General features: G+C 42.2%; 1 protein-coding gene across 2 annotated transcripts in view; it reads left to right on the top strand.

Moving 5' to 3' along the window:
* Positions 1–21335, top strand: part of LOC139456236 (aquaporin AQPAe.a-like) — a 79952-nt gene extending 58617 nt beyond the window's left edge. Inside the window, exons 3-7 of one of the 2 annotated variants that reach the window (XM_071238677.1) lie at positions 11992–12196; positions 13697–13777; positions 14276–14408; positions 15132–15247; positions 21281–21335. In XM_071238677.1, coding sequence (XP_071094778.1) covers positions 11992–12196; positions 13697–13777; positions 14276–14408; positions 15132–15247; positions 21281–21286 — 541 coding nt within the window. In that variant the 3' untranslated portion in view covers positions 21287–21335. Of the gene's footprint in view, positions 1–11991; positions 12197–13696; positions 13778–14275; positions 14409–15131; positions 18195–21280 lie in introns of those variants that run through there. The other variant, XM_071238233.1, reaches the window with a different exon arrangement.
* The last annotated feature ends 1410 nt before the right edge of the window (positions 21336–22745 follow it).

Raw genomic sequence — 22745 nt, 5'->3', positions numbered from 1 at the left:
GGGTGGGGGGTAGTATTTATTCACATAACCCTTTTCATTTGGAGACCGGTTAATCCAGATGACTCACTGAAGCCATATTGTGCAGATTTAGAAGGTTTCACAAATAATCCAACAAACAATCAAGGCAAAAAGGCCTTGCCGTGTATAATACCATATTACAAAGATTACAAAAATAACGCCAGTTGTTGATTTAATTCGTTTTGCCCTAAACAAACAAAAGCTTTCTACGAACAATTTGTTACATAAAAGGCATAATTCGATTGAATTTTGTTTTGTTTTGCAAATGAACCTGAAATGTGATTAATCCAATATTCAACTATAGTATTCCCAAATAACAAAAGACATAATACACGCACGTTCTCGCGTACACACGCACGTGCACCCAACACGCACAAACAACACGCCACCAGCCACAACAGTGCCAGTAAGTCATTGCAGAAATCCAATCTGTCATAGAACTTAATGCATTGCACTTGCCCGACAGCACCGTGATTCCACCGAGTCTCAGACCTATGTGGAAAATCAATTACTTGCCTTGACATGTTATTGATTGAAATTTTGAGGGAATATCCCCGCTCTTAAAAACAATGCATTTTCAATCTACAAAATTGCTTAAGGAATTCGCTATACAGAAAACTTGTATATATTAAGTGCTTGGAGGTAAAAGAAATGATTTCGGGGTAATTCAACGTCGATATAATAACATAATGATGTTCTTCACTTTGATGAATTCTATGATGTAATATAAATATTTTAATAAAACCGAGCGCGGCACCACTGGGACTGGTTGTAAACGATATTACCTGACCTGGAAGGAACGCCATTTTGATGTAATCGATATTTGTAATGATTTCTTGTTCCCTGATTTTGCAAGTTTCCCCCAAACCACGATAAATTTTATAATTCAACACGTTTTATAATCTCCCAAGAAATTTAACTCATCTCTGACTGCAAATGGGATGTTTGACTTGAAATTGTACGTGATTTTTTTAATCCTTTTGCAACACTACAATCCCTCATGCGCTTTGATGAGATATCTATGCGTATTTCTGCACAGCCATGCCGCTTTTTTTCTTAAAAAAAAACATGTTTTATTTAACTTTCCTCCCCAAGGTGCAGATAAGTGATCAAATACACTGTAGAGGTTTGTGAATACTTTTTGTTTTGATTTCAGATCGAAATTGGTATCTTATTTCGTGTGTAACTCGCGTCCTGAAACTAATTGATCACTGCAGTGAAATCTCGAACGTTGAAATTTATTTCATTCAGTGTGCCTGGCAAAACTAGTATATGCTGCTCAACATTGGATAAGGATATTCTGAATGTCCAACGGGGGGATAAATCTGTCTGGATGTCTGGGAGACGTTGTTATTCATGCCATTTGGGCATGGTGCGGAGGAATGGTAAGCTTCATTTCATATTGAACAAATGTAAGCATTTATATACGTTGTTGCCTTCCGCAAGAGTATGAGCAAGCACAGTATGAGTGAGTGAGTATTTTTACGCCGCTTTAAGAAATATCCCAGTAATATCACTGCGGGGTCATCAGAAATGGGCTTCACACATCGTACCCATGTCGGGAATCGAACCCGGGACTTCGGCGTGACGAGCAAACGCTTAAACCACAGAGTAGTAGGAGTTGTGTAGTATTGTTCAGATTCACGCATGGGTGAACTTAGGGCTCATTTTGTCGTCGTTTTGGGAGAAAAGTGAAGCCTGTTTACAACAGAGGTTAAGTACTTCCCATTCTGGATCTCAACACAAATACCCACTGTTTAAACGGTGCAATACCTATTACGATATTGCTGAAATCTTCTAAAACATACGCTCCCAAGTTTTCTTTTGTTTATTATTACTTGAAAGTAAGCTTCGCATCCTATTCACACAGCAACGCCTCCAAACGCCCAGTCAGATGTACCCTCCATCTGGACACTCGGAATATTCCTAGCAAAGGTTAAGCAGTTTATGTCCCAAACCACCAATCGACGCTCTTTGTATTGAACTGAATATAGACACGACTCGAGAATTCGTTACTCAACTGTGTACCTAAATGACATTTATCTAAACCGTTTTGCCTCTAAACTGAAAACAAGCATGGGTGATCCTTTCTTGGGGTTGTCACTGGGTGACCTGGAGTAGTCACGTGACAGTAAATAATTGCTCAATTTTCAGAGAACGTTTTTATGTACCTTTGAATTATATGAATTGAAGTGCAATAAGACAGACAAATGCAATAACTCATCCTTTATGCAATATCCTCCCGTGACGCATCATCCATATGATGTATAGCTCCAGGACATTCCAAATACAACAGCGGGGCCTGATGGTTCGAGCTATCTCATGTCTAGACTGCCCAATTGACCAGAGGGCATCTGTAGACTTGAGATTGGCAAATGGTCCGAGATAGATGTAATGGTGGGCGCTGAATATGATCAATAGAATGTCCCTAACCACATCAGTGTCAGTAGCCCTATTACAGAGTCGTAATAAAGCATACAACGGTTGCTTACATCTCGCCAAGGTCAAGGTGAACGTCATTGAGGGTCATCGGGAAATGTATTACCTGTCAATGACGTGACGTGTTTAGGCTATGGTGGAGCTTAGAATGAGGCCAATGATTCATTTAATGACAAGCGCAAGAATCTGACGTTTAGACGTTTGTTAGTATGATTAAATTTCCTAGTTTCCTCTGGTAAGCCTTTGGTGGTGTATCCTTGTTAATACAGCGTTCATTTGTCACGCGGAAAACCCGGGTTCGATTCCCTACATGGGTTGCATGTAGGAAAGGTTTGTGTGTCCATCTCCCTCCAGATATTGTTGGAATATTCTATCTCGATTGGGTGATACTTGTTCAAATAGCCCGGGGAAGTTAATGTCCGAGTCGTCCTTTGATGGTCACAGATGTGACCTAAGAGAATCGGGTGGTCAGGTTATGTGAGCATTACGCGGGACTTTGTTCATAATATCAGCCACTGGTTTGTATACTGATTAGGGCCGATCATTGTCTTATCCTCTCAATGCCGAGCGCCAAGCAGGGTAACAAATGACATATTTTAACATCTTTTGATATGACGCGGCCGGGGTATCGAATCCTAGACCTCCCGCTCAACAGGCTCACGTTCTATACACTACACCATGGAGGCGGTCCGAGAATATATGGAATTACGTTGAGTGCAGCAAAAAAGATACTGTTGTCCTTTCGCAAATTGAAGCTTCTCTGTTTAATCTGTGAACATGGAACATTTAGTCCAAATGCGAGGTATGTCACATGAGTATCAATAGGAGCCGTGCGTTGGAATCTGGCATCCAAAAAAACTTTACTTCGGAGATAATGAGTGATCTGGGAATCAGATCTGGAATTTCAAAAGAGAAATATTAAAATTGAGAAACATAACGGAATGATATGCAACTGATATCCAGACGTTTTTTGATAAAACGCCGGTTTTATTATCAAAATCCTGATGTGAAATTTAGCATCAAATCACAAATTGCCTTCATTGAATTTAATTTTGTTTGATGGTGGGACGCCGTGCACCGGATTATGAGGACCTAATGACAGTTTGTCCGGGAATTCCATTGAATTTTGCCACTCAAAAAAAAATCTATAAAAAGAAGGGGAGAAGGGGGGACACATGTTTTCAAAATTAACAACATTATCTGTTTTTGATGATTGACAGAATGGGCATGTTCTTCCGCAGGCTATCAACATCAGCTGATGGAGTATGAAGGATTTGAACCGACATCTGTCATGAATTGGATTAAACTAAGCGATTATCTGACTACTATATCTCTCTACATACCACGGGTGGCCCAGTCGTCTGAGGCGCCGCGATTCGCTGTGCAGAGTTGCGTCCCTTGGGCACGCCAGCAACCTATGGTTGTGGGTTCGAATCCCGGTTCGCCCCGATTATGTTTCTACGTTTGTCAGCACCATACCCATGCTCGTTGGTTTCACCGAAGTGGAAAACGTCTCAGACCCGCATCACTTCGGGCTTTCCTCCCACATTAAGCTGGCACGCCGTGATATAACTGGAATACTGTTAAAAGCGGCGTGAAAACCAATTACCCCACTCCCATACCCAACAGTTGTTTGTTGATCATTGGTTAACACACTGACAGCACTAAGACAGATGTATCATGACGACAGGCTGTAAACAAATATAGTCTGGACCAGGCAAACCATTGATTGATATTGTGAGGAACGTCCTACGTCGTCGGCCTAAAATGACACACATTGAACAAATTCACCGCGCCTGTCCATCCGATCTATTTGGTCCATCTAACGACAAGCAAATAATCGACTGCTGCCTACAGGGTTCTCCCGTGGGTTAGTCCGTGTAGTAGGATGTTATTTTGCATCACTCATCCTCAGCTTCATCATAGACATGTGTTTGCAAACCATTCTGTTCTGGGTAGTTAAGAGGTTCGAAGTCATAATGTCTTATTGATCACCTGAACGTGTTGAAAATAACAATGAACTAATGACGTTTGCATGTGAGGTAACTGAATTTGTTATTGATGGGGTTTGAAACTTTCACCATGCTGGTTCAAAGCTTCATTAAACCTAGGCCAGGTAAACCAATGGTTGATAGCATAAGCATGGGTGTATTCGTGCGAAAACACAACCACCCAGATCACAACGAAGAGCTTATCAGCAAAGGTATTTAATGGGTAGTGGACTAATGTAGTTGTTACATCAAACGCCCGTCACACCGATTATCAGTGTTCGATTCCTGACATGGACACGAAATGTGTGTAGCCTATTCTCTGTGTCCCCTGTCGAGATATGAATATAATAATACAATAAACCACGGAAAATCAACACGCTCACTTTTAATACTTGGACGCCATTTTAGCCATCTAACTTGAGTTAAATCAGCTTTTATAATAAAAATGAGGTACAACTCTACATTAGTGCCCCTCGACCCCTCATCTCCCGACATACGGTTATATTTACTATGCGTTATGAAATTACACGAGCAGCTAAACTACCAGTATCACGCGTCACGCTTCCAACCCCGCACGGCGGCCCGTTGACGTACATAAGGCTTAGCTTGAGAAGATAGCTTCTTAACGTAAATCAGTTCTGGAGCCTGTTATGGTTTCGCTAGACAGTAGATTGGGAAAGTGGAAATTTCGTTAATCTATTAATGCGCGTCTGAGATTAGATGACGAGGTAGGTTGTAAGTCATATGCAGCCTTTTTGCCTTGTTCATGTAGTGTAAGAATATTTTCTATCTGGATTTCTTTGGTCGTTATAAACAAACTCTTTCTACCGGGTACCCATGTTGATCGAGCATCATTATTGTCTTACAGACCTGTCGAGAAACATTGTTAGGCTAAATACATAAAAATCGCTAATTAGAGGTTTTCCAGGATCCGAGGATCATGGTTCGAACCTGTTATTTCGTCCTTGGTTAGTTTGGCTACACCAACGTCGTATACATCGTACACCTCCATCTCGACGGGATATGACGGGAACACGGGTCAATCCAGCGTAAAATCATACACTCCCTCACTCGCTATTAAGTAAGTTGACATATGGTTTAACGTCACGTTCATACACTCCCTCACTCACTATTAAGTAAGTTGACATATGGTTTAACGTCACGTTCAGGATGATTGTACTTGTATAGCGACGTGAATACAGGTGTTTGTCTCCTCGTACTAGCAGGTTTTATGGTATTAGCCCACTGAAATACCATGCCGCAGTTTTAACACAATTACCCGTCTCAGACACAGTATACTGACTCTGATCCGATCAGTTATGTCATCTCCCTCATGCCAAGCCCAGGATGAGTAACAACAAGAACATTTTTTTACGTTTTCGTTTGGTTTAAAGCGACCGGGGATCGAACCACCGACCTTCCGCTCTCGTAAATTCAGTAAAGCAATGATATAGCTTTTTTAAAGAATAGCTAAGACAGCAAGTATCATTGACAGCAGATGTACGGATGATGTTTTCCATTTTTGGTCACATTAAGGACCATAATCGAGTATGGACCAGTAAATCCAGTGATTGACATACTCAGCATCGACCAAAGCAAATGAGATTCGATGACATGCATCAACCAAGTCAGCGAGCCTGACCACCCGATCGGCTCTTACGGCAAGCACGGGTTGCTGAAGACCTGTTCCAACCCGGATCAGAGTTGTTACAAACGGAGCACATATGTTTTAGCCAAAGTGAACTTCTGTTACTGAACGTTGTAAGAGGCGGACATTAGTTTTATGGTGTACTTTTTTAATAGCGGACGTATATGCTCAAATATACAGTACCAAGTAAAGAAAGAGTAAAAACGATCATGTCAATAGACCAAAAAAATTAATCAAACCAACCACTTAATTAACACAGTCAATTGGTCATGATCAAGAACCCTAAACAACCGAAACTTAATTTCAATTTGATATTCCACTTGGCAGATCGAAAACTTGCCAACAACTGTTCCTGGAAACAACATCCCATTGTAGCTCTCTGCTCCCTCGGGCAGGGCTGGATCCCAATTCCATTAGCGGCCAAGGAGTGTAACGGATCCTTGTGTATTCATCTGGCAGAGTAGACAATAAATTCGGCTTTATCATGCTCCTCCTGACAGCCAGGTGGTCAATGGGATATCAACAAGGTTCAGCTGGATCACATTACAGGGAAAATTAGTCCAGGCTGATGTGTCATCGCGATCGTAACTGTTCTACAAAACAAATCTCTAGTGGTTTAGTGTTGTGTATGTGCCATGCTTGGTCAGTTCGTAATACTTCAGTAAGTGTATGGTTATAGTTAACTGGGAAAGTATATGGTAAGTATGACGGCGGTAATACTCTGGTTGTATCGTGATAAGGGTAATTAATATCAATGTTTTTCTTGTTAAGATCGTATCGTCGTTCCCCGCTGTAGTCTTTGGTAGACTTAGTCTAGTGATGTTGTTTATGAGTATACTCGTGACGCTTAAGACCCGAGTTGGATATCTCACGTATGTTCATTTAATATAGGGATCTCATCCCCAGTGTCCCCGGCCATCATATAGCTAACAGCGGCGTAAAGCCACACTCAGACACTTGCATCCGAGGCTTTAGACAGGATCTCCTGACGGACCTTATATAAGCCTGGGTATTCGTGAACAGTTTCAAGTTCTGTTTGTACAGAATAATGACATCAGATTGTGCACGCAATAATCATTCTCAGCTCCCTGAGGAGTATACAACATTGTCCGAGTTCCTGTGGAAATTACAGCAGTCTTTTTGACTATGCGTCAGGTTTTCTTCAACTGAAGTTGCTCCATTCCCAGACAATTGGTATAGCTGGCATTATGTGCAGCTTTTAGCTCTTTTAAAAGCACACTTTCGTTTTCTTGTCGAGAAACGCCGTGATATTACTGGAATAATGTTAAAAGCGGCGTTAAACCCAACTCACTCACTCACTCACTCTTGTCGAGAACCACTGGCGAGTATAAACACTACGGCAACAGCTCATACGTTTTTGCTGTCTTCTAACAACTCACTGGATGACGATGCTGCACTTAAAGACTGTTATTTGTTTTATCTTCTAAGGAACCCATCTTAACTATTGTGATTGTGACGTTTTCAGTGTATCTGAGAGTGTCATAGAGGGTATATATGAGTAGACATAAAGTAGACAGATAAAGACGCTGGTGTGCGTGTATGTTTGGTAATCGTCTTTCTGGCTGTTTTTTCCCGTATTTAGTTGTCATGTCAATGCATTTATTCCCGGCGATCCCACAGCTTAACGTCCGATCTAGCCGTCTGATCTCATATCCTGCCCAAACTACCGTCCACACACACAGAGACGTACGTATAAGTGAGGAATTATATAATCAAATTTCTACCTTAAACTCCTCTGTCAATCTCTAATCTCCCTAACACGATCAGTTTTATGCTGATTAAATATTTACTCTATATCATAACTGTTACGCGTGGATCAGGTCTGTAGACAGTGTCCTGTGATGGATGTATAGACTTATCAACGGCGGAAGAACATTGCCAACCAGATGAGCTCTATGGCCAGAGCAGGTTATGACGGATGCACGAAGTATTAGTCTGGATGGTGTGTTTGACGGGAATGAGGGGTATCGATCTGGCAAAGGATACACCAGACTTTTGTTGTCAGTGGTTATAGATGGGCAATAAAGACTGTAGGCGAGGGAGCACGCCCACTATGCACTTAGGAGAAGTCACTTGCGGAGATTTTCCGTTCTATCCGTTGGGATTAGAGTCATTGTTTTATATCTATAATGTCGGATAACTTGTCGTGATGAAGCCGAATCCAATTCATCCATGAAACACAATTAGATTAACATCTTATGAAGGAGACGCATTGGAGAATCTGGTCACTGAATGAATCTTTGGTAGTTTAAGATGGTTCCAGTGTCATGATCTGCTCCAGGTTAATATAAGGGAAGTAACTCCTCTATGCCAGGAACCCCATCAACCGATATAAGTCATACTCGTCGCCTTCTGAATATGTTCCTTTCTGACAATGTCGATACATTGTGGTATTTCTCCTATTTTCTGAAAACGGATACTATAGCTACCAAAACTATCATTTCTACTCGTACTACGTTCTCTATTGCTACTTTTTTCTACTATTGCTACTATTGCTACTTTTGCTACTATTCCTATTCCAATGACACACGAGGATTTTATCATTTGCAAATGATGGATTCAGTCGAACGAGACGCACCAACTTGCTCTGCAGAATTGCGCCCCTTGATCGTGTCACAATCCTATAAACGTGCGTTCGAATCCTTGATCCTCAACACCATACCTGTGCGTTTCATGATAGTGGTGGACCCGTGCAGATCCGAGCTTGAATAGGTCTTCAGCAACCCATTCTTGCGGTAAAAGTCGACTACGCTTGTTGCATGAGGCGACTAACGTGATCGGGTGGTCAGGCTCGCCGACTGGGTTGATGCATGTCATAGTATCCCAATGGCGTGGGTCGATGTGCACGATGTTAATCACTGGATTGTCTTATCCAGACCGCCGTCATATAGCTGGAATATTGCTGAGTGCGGCGTTAAACAATAAACAAACATGAAAGTGGTGAATGTCTGAGACCTGCATCATAATTGGCTTTCTTCCACATTAATCTGACACGCCGGGATTTAACTGATATAATATCCGAAGTCAGGATATATCTCACTACCCCAGTCACCAAGTACACATATACAACTTGTGGACATTTACCACTGCTGGTGCCAGGAACCCCTCCTCTCTTCCAGAGGATAAATTGCGGGTAATACCAAGGTACTGATCGTATAGCAACTCGTGTAACAGTTGAAACGGCTGCTCCCTAGAACAGATTTCATGTCATAGTAATAGTTTAGTCCATATTCCTTAGTCTAATCATTACATGAAATTTTGTGGTTTGGTTTCACTTGTCAGTGCCGTCGACGTGTCTGTGTTGACCTTCACTCGTGTCGGTGAGTGCAAAGGTAGCCTTGCTCCAAGGCTATTCTGAAAGATGCGTCCATTGACGTATAGAAATTCTATGTTCATAATAGGCAAGTCTAGATAAGCAGACAGGATGTCAGCCTTTAAGGGTACAACTTGTTCGTATTAATCTAGAAATTATGATTTAAACTCATAATTATTGCCGTCGAGGCTTGTGCAAGTTTCGTGCAAGAGAGACGGACATCGAAACAGTGGTAGCATCCTACTCCACGCCCGGAATAGGAATCAGAGGTAAATGCTTCTTCGGTTACAACAAAAGAAGTGGAACGTTGTTGTGCTAAGGGCAAGAAATAGTTTTGTTTATAAACAGGGCTGCTGCGTCAATCGACGTGTTTACCTTCCATAGCGCGTATTATTTATTGTTATTGCTCATAAATAGGACAGTTTGTCAATCGGCTCGTTAAGTCTTTCATTAATTCTATATCCATTCCAGCTTGGGTCATATTACGGATATCCATTTCTTTGACGCATTCACAAAATGCAGAAAAAAATGAAGAGAATTCTGTTTTGTTGGTATCAGATATCACGCTTAATATGACGACGTCAACATCTTCACACTCAACAGCTACATCAACTGCCAACAGTACGACTATTTCTATGGTCACGACAAATACTACTGCATGTATACTACTACCTCCACGACTACTGCTACTACAACAGATTCAGATGGGTAATCTGGGGCTAAAAGGCCACCATTGGCCTACTGAGTTACATTGTTGATGGAAAACCGATGCAGACCCGTGAAGATCCGCGATATAATGTTTCTCGCGAACACCTGGGCCCACTTGCACAAAGCGATCTTAGCGCTAAGATGATCGCATCTTCTATACTTTAACATAGGCTTACGATAGTCTTAGCGCTAAGATCACTTTGTGCAAGTGGGCCCTGGTGTCACCACTGATTTCCATTGACCCATTGGACCCGTGAAGATCCGGGGTAGAATAGGTCTTCAGCAACCCATGCTTGCCGTAACTGGCGACTATGCTTGTTGTAACAGGCGATTAACGGGATCGGGTGGTCAGGCTCGCTGACTTGGTTGATGCATGTTATCGATCCAATTGCGTGGATCGATGATCATGATATCAATCACTGGATTGTCTGGTCCATACTCGATTATTTACAGACCGCCGTCATACAGCTGGAATATTGCTGAGTGCTGCGTTATACAACAAACCAATCTTTATGGGTTATCGGATGGCGTCCATCTCATGATGAATGATTACCGGTGTGAACCTTCAACACTAATTTGTGAGGGAGCGGTGTGGTAACCTAGTGGTTGAAACGTTCGGTCGTCACCCCGGACGTCACGGGGTAATTCTCAGAAAGGCTACAACGCTTGAACGCCATTTCTGGGGGTTGAAAGCGGCGTAAAACTATACTCACACACCTCCATATGTGTCATCCTGGAAATTCGTTGGTTCACCCACAATATAAAGGATGCACTTCCGACGACTCCGGTACACTCATAAAACATATCGTAAAAAAAACAATTGATATACAGCCCTTCTCCAATACCATACCCGTTAGTTTTGAGCCTAAAGTTAAAAGAGCTTTTAGACATGTTTACGCATGATGTCTGCACTGGGTTGCCCTGTGAACGCAATCCTCTCGTTTTCTATAATGAGCATCGTCTGTGAATACAGACACTTCAGATATGTATCAGAATATTGATTGAAGTCATCGGGTCCATGGACTAGGTTATAACAAATGTCAGAGTTATGACAAACATCAGCATTAACCCACGGCCGTAGATGTTGATCAGTGACAATAGGAATGACACATGCACATCAATATGGTCCCAGCAATAACAACGCTGTTTTATTTATAGCGTCCATCAGTAAACGCAGGGCGAAATGTTAGACTTACATTAACTGCGACCGGAATGGTGCGTCAAGCCTTGTTTATTATGTCATGAAACAGTATGGGATCTGATTATGTTTACCAATAACGGGCTTGTGTTACGTGTTAGGTCAATATAATCGTGATGTATACAATTTCCATTCTGTGTGTTGTTTTTATAACCACAGCTGAGCGATTAGTCTGTCATATATTCATTCGAATACAATCTCTATGTTGATTATTTGCATGGCATGCATAATGGATAATGTCTGATAAGGTGACGTAATCGCATGTACATTCGGTGTTTCGTCCAACTGAAAAACAATCTGGTTATAAAACATCGAGTTATTAATGCTTGAGGCAGAGGCGATATCATGTGACATTAGAATATAAATAAATACGTCAAAAATAATAATTTATTATTTTATTTTTTGATTATTTATTCATTGACTCCAAACATTCTGTGAACAACAATTCGAAATCAGTGACATCATTCCGCGTAATATTACAACAAATACCTCGCTATTTTTTATTAGTCAATCAGGAAACAGTAGTCCGTTAACGGGTGTGGCCTATTCTGGGGGTCATGGAAACATAAAACGCAAAAAATATTTGCTTGATTTGAAAACCAATGCCACGGAATCACTTTGCAATTTATGTATTTATTAATGCTTATGATTTCAGGATAACGCCGAGCAAGTGTCACAAGCAGCTGGGGGTCACCGTGCTGGACTCCCAGGTGTCCATGTGGCAAGGGTTGGGAATCGAGACGTTGCTCACCTTCATCATGGTGTTCGCGGTGTTCGCCACCATCGACCCCAACAGGAAGGAGCTGGGTAGCAAGGCGCTCGCCATCGGAGTAGCTGTAGCTCTGTGCCACCTGGCAGGGGTAAGATGCAGCTTCATAGATCATGCCGTGTGAGCTTGAGACAGTCTAGGTGTAATGTGAGTCAGTCTGGGTGTAATGTGAGTCAGTGTAGGTATAATATGAGTCAGCCTAGGTGTGCCGCGAGTCCTCCTCGGTGTAATGTGAGTCAGTCAAGGTGTAATGTGAGTCAGTCTAGGTGTAATGTGAGTCTGTCTTGGTGTAATGTGAGTCAGTCTAGGTGTAAAATGAGTCAGTCTAGCTATAATATGAGTCAGTGTAGGTATAATATGAGTCAGCCTAGGTGTGCCGCGAGTCCTCCTCGGTGTAATGTGAGTCAGTCAAGGTGTAATGTGAGTCAGTCTAGGTGTAATGTGAGTCAGTGTAGGTGTAATGTGAATCAGTGTAGGTGTAATGTGAAACAGTCTTGGTGTTATCTGAGTCAGTCTAGGTGTAATGTGAGTCAGTCTAGGTGTAAAATGAGTCAGTCTAGGTATAATGTGAGTCAGTGTAGGTGTAATATGAGTCAGCCTAGGTGTGCCGCGAGTCCGTCTCGATGTAATGTGAGTCAGTTAAGGTGTAATGTGAGTCAGTCGAGGTGTAAAATGAGTCAGTGTAGGTGTAATGTGAGTCAGTCTAGGTGTAATGTGAATCAGTGTAGGTGTAATGTGAAACAGTCTTGGTGTTATCTGAGTCAGTCTAGGTGTAATGTGAGTCAGTCTAGGTGTAATGTGAGTCAGTCCAGGTGTTATGTGAGTCAGTCTAGGTGTTATGTGAGCCAGTCTAGGTGTAATGTGAATCAGTCTTCGTGTAATGTAAGTCAGTCTTGGTGTAATGTGAATCAGGTTATGTGTAACGTGAGTCAGCCTATGTGTCATTTGAGTCAGTCAAGGTGTAACGTGAGTCAGCCTACGTGTAATGTGAGTCAATCTTGGTTTAATATGAGTCAACAAGTGTAATGTGAGTCTGTCTTGGTGTAATGTGAGTCAGTCTAGGTGTAAAATGAGTCAGTCTAGGTATAATGTGAGTCAGTCTAGGTGTAATATGAGTCAGCCTAGGTATGCCCCTAGTCCGTCTCGATATAATGTGAGTCAGTCTAGGTGTAATGTGCGTCAGTCTAGGTGTAATGTGCGTCAGTCTTGGTGAAATGTAGGTCAGCCGTCATGGCGTTATGTATTAATGTCAGTCATTATTTATAAAAGCGCAGAGGTTACATATACCCTACGAGGCTTGACGATGGCAAACAGGGTCGCGTTCCACAAAGCGATCTGAGCACTACTACTGTCCGAACTTCCATATCTGATACAATAGCTTCGAGTAACGGGACTCTGGCGAATACATACCTCGATTTCATCAGACAATTCATCTTGCAAGCCAATGTGTCACGTGTCATTACGTGTTTATACGTACGCTTCCTTTAACAACGTGAACGACTTGACATTGACCACGAACCACGGGTAGTGTGCTGATAGGTTTCTAGACATGCACTGGTCATCCTTAACATTGTACCTGCTGTTGTTTCAGTATCGCTTCACCACGAGCTCCATGAACCCGGCGCGGTCTCTGGGCCCCGCCTTTGTCATGAATAGATGGAGGAACCATTGGGTGAGTCTTATCACTGGCGTCATGTGACGTTTTCAGACGTCATCATTCGCAACAATGATCATTGCTCTCCTGTCTGCACCCAGTGTGTCTCTCAGAACCAAGGCAATATATTAAAAAAAGAATCCAACTCAAATATTGACTGATTTGGCAATCTTGATTGCCTCAGCTCTGAAATTAAGAATGGTTCTGGGTTCCATTTAAATATTACTTTCATTTTGTGGATAGATATTATTAAATGAGATAACTATATTTCTCGGTCTAAATGTTAGTCTTTATGTATCCTTGCTCGGCTATTGGGACGACACAGTTGTCGCTCGAGTACACCTTTTTTATCGTAAACCAGGATCTCGTACTGTCTCGTACTGGTCATGTAATACCAATACCGATCATGACGTGGCTTGTCGGTTGGAATTTGTGTCGTCAGTGTACACGCGCTGTAAGAAAGAAGACTTGAATCCACAATACGTCAAATACTTTAAGTCATTTCTCCCTTTTCAGATTTACTGGGTTGGACCAATGGTGGGCGGTTTAATGTCTGGCTTGTTATATGAGTATATATTCGACCCTAGTAGGAGTCGCAGAAAACCACGCACTGTTGAGGAGTCACCATCGTATCCGGATGCGGATGAGGGTAAGAGTCGTTCGTAATTCTGCTGCTTTTAGAGTAATCGAGCGTGTCCAAGCTCGTAATATTCTATGTAAAGTCAGGAATTCCAGATTCTCCACGAATACGTTCCGTGGCATGTAAGTACCAAACACTGTGTAATAGTTAATGTTCAACGCGGCTTAAGCCTGAGCCTTTAGCCTAGTAGAACGTACATGTTAGTGGGTTGGGTGACCAGTATTTCAGAATCACGGTGTGTCACGGTTTGACTGAAAGGAAGTGACGTAGGATATAGACGTTTAGCACAATGGTGAAATCCGGGAAAATAACTAGTACGAATCAGGGTTTCTAACCCCGACCAGCGGACCGTAGCTAGTACATGGGGAGTCACTCAGTACAATGACTCGCTGTAGACTACACGGTCTAGCGTCGCCCCTATTTGTAACACCTGTTTTCTTGAAACGATGGTTTATGTAACGATTGATTTTTTCTGTTTAACGCCGCACTCCAGTAATATTCTAGCTATATGACGGCGGCCTATAAATAATCGATCCACCCCATTTGGGAAACGATGCTATCAACCACGTCACCGCGCCCGACCACCCCACTCAATAAGTCGGCTCATACGACAAGCATAGGTTGCTGGGGACCTGTGTTCTTATCCGGAGTCCCCACAGATGTATATATTAAGAACAATATCATGTATTTGAAACTGTATCCGTACTAACGGCACATTTTCTGTTTTGCCAGATGAAGTCAGTACCCTGCCAACAACAACGTCATCGCCAAATCACGCCCCTCATACATACGGGAATCACGTGGCTCGTAGCTATGACAGCAACCTCGGAAGCTCATACGGCAATCACGTGAGTGGAGGCCATGGTAATCACGTGAGTGGTGGCTATGGCAACCATTACAACAGTAATCACGAACACGAGGCTGGTACAAACTATGGCGGTCCAGTAGGGGGGCGCAGAGGCTATAAGAACTATATGCCCGTGGACAACACCACGGCAGGGACGGAAAACCAAGCCTATGCTTTTGATACCCATCCCCGGCGGATACCACCCCCACCCCCAGCACGAAGCGCACACATGGCGGAACCAGTGAACGAGGAAATACTCCTTGATGACGTCAGGGTGGATCCCTACCCCGCCAGACAGGCTTGAGGGGTTCTAGGGTTGTCGATGTATACCGACTAGACAGGCCTAAGGGATTGAAGGTTGATACCTACTCGGAAAGACTTGAGGGGTGTATTGCTACCAGTTCTGAAGGGGTAGGGTGGATCCCTGCCTGACACGATTGAGGGGAGAGAAGATTCCTGCCTTAATGGGAATTTTTTAGGAGTCTGTATGAATGCCTGCTAAGCAAGACATGTCTACGGAGATCAGGGTGGATTTATTACAACTTCCTCGCGGTCAGTGAAATTGCTGCTTTTTTAAAGATTCAAGCACGTAAAAACACATTCGGAACAAACATGCGTCCTAGCTGAACGTGCAACACCATGATGTGTGGAAGGGGCCCGCCATGTTGTACGCTGATGTAGATCGAAGAAAGCATCATGAACATGGACTCCTTCAGCCCCTATACTAGAACATTAAGATTTAACAAAAGCGTGTACATACAAACTGTATTAACAGTGTCACCTTGTCTCGCAACGTCGCGGGTTGTTTTGTGCAGAAAATGACCGCGTCGTCCTGGTGATCAAGTTAGACGAACACTAAATTAATAAATTTCACATTTGCAGTATACCTGTTAATTGTGGAAAATGTTTCCCTGGAACTATGACTTTAAGCCACTGTTTTGTAGTGTAGAGCGTCACAGTATATGTTTTGTCCACTACGGAGACCCGGTTGGAAGAGTCCTATCTATCTCAGATCGATGTGTTCGTCACAAGGATATGTATAACTGACACGTAAAGATTCTTGGATGCTGGTTCATCACGGTAAAGCCCTCCTATGCAGTTGCCGGTCAACAGACGGGGTCAATACTCCTTGTTGTTATACCCTAGGCCTTCTCAGATACTGGTCGTCAATTTTAGTTGATAAGGAACAACCTCTTGAATGCTTTTCATGTGTGCGAACCCCTATCGTTTATCGCGACAAACCAACGCAGAACAACTGGTCTATTTCAGCAATGCGTGATGTTAATCTGTTTTCATTTATTTATACCGAATATGAAACATTGGACTAGTTAATTATTTCGTTAACTGTTTATAATCCATTCAAGCCATGGGATCTGTGGTCGGAATGAAAATAATGAAACGTATGAAATTAAAGAGTTTTGGAGTGGCCATCCTCAATTACCCGTGGTATGTTTTCTCAGTTCTACAAACAGTAATATATGTGATATGCTGCATACTCGAGGGTGTGGAAAGACAAGTTAAAGGATTACTTACATTAAATATGTACGTACTACAAATGTACAATTTGTAAAGTGAGATTCCAATAAAATACCATCGATTCCTTATTAATTCGGTACTTTGCTATGGCAGGCTATGCGCAGCGACATTAATATATCACGACAAACTCTTAATGTATCATACTTCAAAGAAATGTTAGAGCACCAGATTCTTTCATAGAACTAGTTTTTCTGTCGTGCCATGGCAGATTAAATATAGTTAAATGAAAGAATCGTGTGTTGTTTAAATTATTTTGGGTAATATATAAGGGTTTGGGGACAAGGGCACTCTTGGTCTCTAGCTACAATGACGCTGTGTAACCACTGGATCCACACGGTACCCAGTGTAGTACCTCATGTGCTAAACATTAGGTAGTGGTGGGTCGTGTTTGTTCCCCGAGGGGTGGGGAAATGTTACGAAGCACAAGTGACTGCCTGAAAACTGAAGCGCTCATAAAATGTGACTATAGAGTCGCTCAGCGCCTTCATAACGTCAACAAACTGTTTTGAAGGACGTGCCTCTTGTATATATACATGTATATAGATACATTGCTATCACCATCTGTTGTCTCATAAATTGTCCTCAACATATCCTTGTGTATATCAATGCCGTGATTGATGTACGTGGCCAATTTATGTGTTGAAGTAAGGTTTCTTTCAAATGTATTAGCAGGCTAGGGTATTATCATTTATGTTTCTGAGCGATATTACTGAAAAGGGTGTTCGATATATCGTATGTCTATAGGTAACAGGAGTCGACAGGTAACAGAGTGATTTTGGTCACCAATATCAGGTTACTTTCCTGAACACCTTATATACAGTGTGTAGTTCCCACAACTTAAGCGTCGAAGGAATTTGCAGGACATTTTAAGCCGACGCTGAACTGGTATCTCAGGTTCATCGCGATGTTTATCAAAAGGCCGCACACGCGGAACTGATGTGTGAACTGTCTCAATTATCAGTTTTCAAAATAATATATGTCATTATAGTAACACGTACATGTGTGACATATTACTTGTAGCTGCTCACATTAGTCATTTTTTGCTTGATTTTTTAAAAATGATTTTTTTAAAAACATAGAGCCTGAGGATGAAAAGAATTTTAGCGGCCTAGTCTAGCAATTGGCACAAACAAACCAAACAGGTGGTTGATAGTGTGAGCATCCATCTACTCCTGGCACTAAACTGGAGAGATCACAATATGTACTGCAGTATTGCCTTCGTGGAAAGCACATGCACGCTCTGTGTGTATTCTGTTGGCCTTCCTCAGCTAACCACTTCCAGTGATGTTCATGTTACGACCAGCATACCAAAGCTATATACACCGTGACGTCTCATTGTGAGGCCATATATCGTAAAAAGCATGTATTTGATGTGTAATGCATTGACATTATAACATGCGTGTATAGTCATGTGTCACCATTTGTCATAATAAAACATGCTTTTCTTTACTGCCGTTTTGTCTCCAGTTTGTCACACTCATTAATCTCGTCACTGTAATCTGTATGTACGATCAACAGCTGATCCCGCTGAAATGTGCCATATCTCCTCATGTAGACACTCCTTGGTGTCAAATGCGTGTTATCTGCACATGTAGACCCTACAGCAGGACGCAAGTGGTTTATGTCATATTCAGTGTCAACTGGCTGTTTTCAAGAAATAACTTAAAACTCACCTTCAAGAATTATTTTCATTAAACGCATCATTCAGTGTTTGTTGATTGATGCGGATGACTTGCGTCATTCTATAACTAGTTCACAGAGCATACGTCAATGTGAAGTGTTGCGCTACATAAGTACAATTATATTATTATATCTATTTTAATTATTATTATTATTATTAAAAATAAAAAATACAGGTTTGGTTGATTCTGGCACAGTCAGGCTGGTTAGGCTCATCATCAGCTCAGGGCCCTTACCCCCCTACACGCAGCCCAGACAGCAAATGGGACTTCTCCCAGGCAGTGTTGCCTAGTCAAACCCACCGAGAACTTTTCAGAGAATGTGAAGACTCCCATACACTGCAGCCTTCTGCATCACGCAGACTGTCAGAAGGGCCGGTAGCAAACCCAAGTACTCTCCCAATGTCAGTCAACAGATTGGAAGCACCAAACCTAAGGCAACGAGAACAATGGAGAATATGACAACTTGATACTTGGGATGCAAGCGTGACATTTCGAAAGCGAGGTCCGCATATTTGCCATGTTTTTCCTGATTCTTGTCAATCACATTAGTGTCAAAAGAGGACAGAAAAGTCAATAACATAAATATTTTCAATGGATTTATCCAAAAGGACAAGATCAGGTTTGTTGGCCTGGATACGTCCAAGGCTGTATACGGGCCTATTCCAAAGAATTTTATAGTTATCATTTTCCATGATGCCCTCTACATATTCCGGGTCGTACCATGGATGGACCTCTGTGTCAAAACCACAAGCATGGCGAAGACGGTAATAAAATGATCGAGTCACTCCATCATGTCGGTTAAGATACTGTGTTTGTGCCAAAGCTGGGCATCCACTGACAAGGTGTTGGACAGTCTCATTAAATTCATTACATAATCTACATTTCATATTTACATTTTGATGCAAAGTTATAATTCATTATTATTATTATTATTATTATTATTATTATTATTCAGCCATTGTACACAGGAAAACAAGATTTGGACATAACGACATAACGAATGTCCATAGGATAGTCCCTGAGCTTTGACCCACAGGAACCACAGTGTTTGGACATAACACCATACCGAATGTCCCTAGGAGCTGTGGTCAAGGAATTACCCTATTAGGACATAACGAAGTGACTGTACGGTCCCTAAGATCTCTAAGATAAAATGTTTGAATCCACAGAACTTAATGAAAGGCCCGGGAGCGCTTTTATCCGTATTAACGTATTAACGTGAAGTGCATGAGAGCTGTTCTCCATGTGCCCTTCAATGTTTCAAAATAATCAGACTTTCAGATCTCTGTGACCTACTGACCATATCAACAGACACAATCTTGTCGAAATTGCGTATGAGACTTAAACAGCAGAAATGTTTGCTAGTACCCTACTCGGACAAATTACACTGACTCTGAGACGACCAGTCCTTGTTTTAGACTCTCAATTCTCTTCACGTAATTTGTTATGACGCGGCCGGGATCGAACCAGTGACCGTCCGCTCTCCGGACAGACGTTCTACCCACAACACAACTGGACAGTCTAACACATCTTAGGTATAACGTGATGATGGTTAATTACGGTACATACGTCGCCATAAGGGATTCCATGGCATACAATCATCCAGGTCGTATTTCGGAGCTGCTCCTGAATTCCCTTTTCCACTTTTTCTTTTGGGTGATTTTTTTTTTATATTGACAACTAACAAACCAGACATTTCAGTTGACAAGGCTGAGATTCTCACGTTCCAGACAGATACTACCTAAACTATGGTACAGTTGATAGGATAGTGAAATCGTGACATATGTCAGCGCACTACGGTATAAAGTTGACTTACCTCAACACTATTTATATTCAAAGAAATATGAAGTTCGCTGTACTCCTCGTCTTCTCAACTCTGTTGGTGGCCTCCCGTGACTCTCGAGAGTCGACACAGCACCCCTACAATGTGTCCTTTTTTACCCTCTTAAATATGTGTCCAATATATTTTACGATTTTCGAACACATTTAAAGTTTCTTTTCTCTACCTGTATTGGAAATAAAGTGACACTCAGCTACAACAACGTGACTTGGTGAAATCTGTGATGACACACAGTTTGTCTCGTTGACAGGCAGCCCATCCGCTCTGTGGCACAGGCTGTGTCGCTGCTGGCTCAAACCAAATCACCTTCTGTCAGAACCTCTGCACTAGCTGTGCAGGACACGTCCATTGTAACACACATAATGATGAGTGCGAGTGTCACGGGAATGACCATACTCACAAGGCACGTACATTATATGCAATAGTTTCAGAAGTGTAATACCCTCTTGCAATCATGAATCTGCTGAGCACAGGTTTTGTTTGTTTGTTTGTTGTTTAATGCCGCACTTTGCAATATTCCAGCTATATGGCGGCTATCTGTAAATATTCGAGTCTGGGTCATGCAATCCAGTGATTGACATCTTGAGCATCGATCCAAACAATTGGGATCGACGACATGCATCAACCAAGTCAACGAGGCTGACCACCCGATCCCGTTAGTCGCCTCTTACGAAGGTCATAGTCGCCTGTTACGGCAAGCATGGGTTGCTGAAGACCTATTGTACCCCGGATCTTCACGGGTCGCTGAGCACAGGTATTGGTAGACTGGAAATGACAACAGTCATGACACGACGACCAGACATTGTTCCATGCTTCTGTTGACAGTCATATATTAATATTATTTTTATGTCGGATCGATGCGATGACGATTAAAAGTGTAAATAAGCAAGGCTGGTTTTTAAATTGAATTCCCTGAAACTGAATTATCTGAATAGTTTATTTGTTGGTGAACTGACCATTTGTTTATTTGTTGCAGCCTTGAATTGTTTCAACAAGGTGGAGATGGATACAAGTCATGCGCGTCGTGAATTAATAAAATTATTAGTAAGAATGTTTAATTGTTTATTGTTAATGATTATGCCATACACTTGTGGCAATACCTGTTTGTCTCGGAAGAGAACTGGTTTTACTCCGCCTGAATCGTATTTCCGTTACATCATGGCGTGTCGCCTATATGTGGAAACGTTTTAGAAAGCCCAAAGGGTGATGCAGGTCGTTGAGATTCGAACCCACGATCATAGGATTCTGGCACATATACGGGACACAATTCTACACAGTCGTCTTATGCGCCTTGATACCTCTTGACTGTGGCCATGTTCTAATATATCACATAGTCATGTTAAGGTGGATCTCATTTATGTTTACACTTGAGATCAAATATGGGATTCACAAAATGTGGCCCAGCCGTCTGAGGCGCCACAATACGCTATGCAGAGTTTCGTCCCTTGAACACACTAGAAACGTTTCATTGTTGGTTAAAATCCCGGTTCGCCCCGTTTATGATTATGGGAAGGTCAGCACCATACCCGTGCTCGTGGGTTTCACCGAAATGGGAAACGTCGAAGACCTGCAACAGTTTTAGCTGCCACGTCGTGATATAACTGGAAAACTGTTAAAAGTGGTAGCTCACTCACTCACTCTATAACGTGACGCTAATTCTATTAACATGTTGATCGCTGCTAAGTTCTTAATCTAAACAAACCACATAACAGACATCCTCGATTATCCAGTGTATTACACCGCCATTCCATTCATATAAATACCTTGCAATCCTTCGTCACCACCGCGTCGTGTTGACACGATGCTACAAATACATGAGCAAGAGACATTCTATGCCACCAGTAGGTTATAGATAGCAGCGATGCACGTTGTAACTTTACTTCCGAAACGAAGCTATGGTGATGAATGGGTCTAGGGTATATACACCAAGCTATGGTGATGAATGGGTCTAGGGTATATACACCAAGCTGTGGTGATGAATGGGTCTAGGGTATATACACCAAGCTGTGGTGATGAATGGGTCTAGGGTATATACACCAAGCTGTGGTGTGGATGGGTCTAGGGTATATACACCAAGCTGTGGTGATGAATGGGTCTAGGGTATATACACCAAGCTATGGTGATGAATGGGTCTAGGATATATACACACCAAGCTGTGGCGATGAATGGGTCTAGGGTATATACACCAAGCTGTGGTGATGAATGGGTCTAGGGTATATACACCAAGCTATGGTGATGAATGGGTCTAGGGTATATACACCAAGCTATGGTGATGAATGGGTCTAGGGTATATACACCAAGCTATGGTGATGAATGGGTCTAGGATATATACACCAAGCTGTGGTGATGAATGGGTCTAGGGTATATACACCAAGCTGTGGTGATGAATGGGTCTAGGGTATATACACCAAGCTATGGTGATGAATGGGTCTAGGGTATAT

The sequence above is a fragment of the Haliotis cracherodii genome, unplaced genomic scaffold (assembly GCF_022045235.1).
Source record: "Haliotis cracherodii isolate W230 unplaced genomic scaffold, xgHalCrac1.p SCAF_1, whole genome shotgun sequence".
NCBI lineage: Eukaryota > Metazoa > Mollusca > Gastropoda > Lepetellida > Haliotidae > Haliotis > Haliotis cracherodii.
Note: the sequence above shows the minus strand (reverse complement) of the source record. Positions and strands in the feature narration are given on the sequence as shown.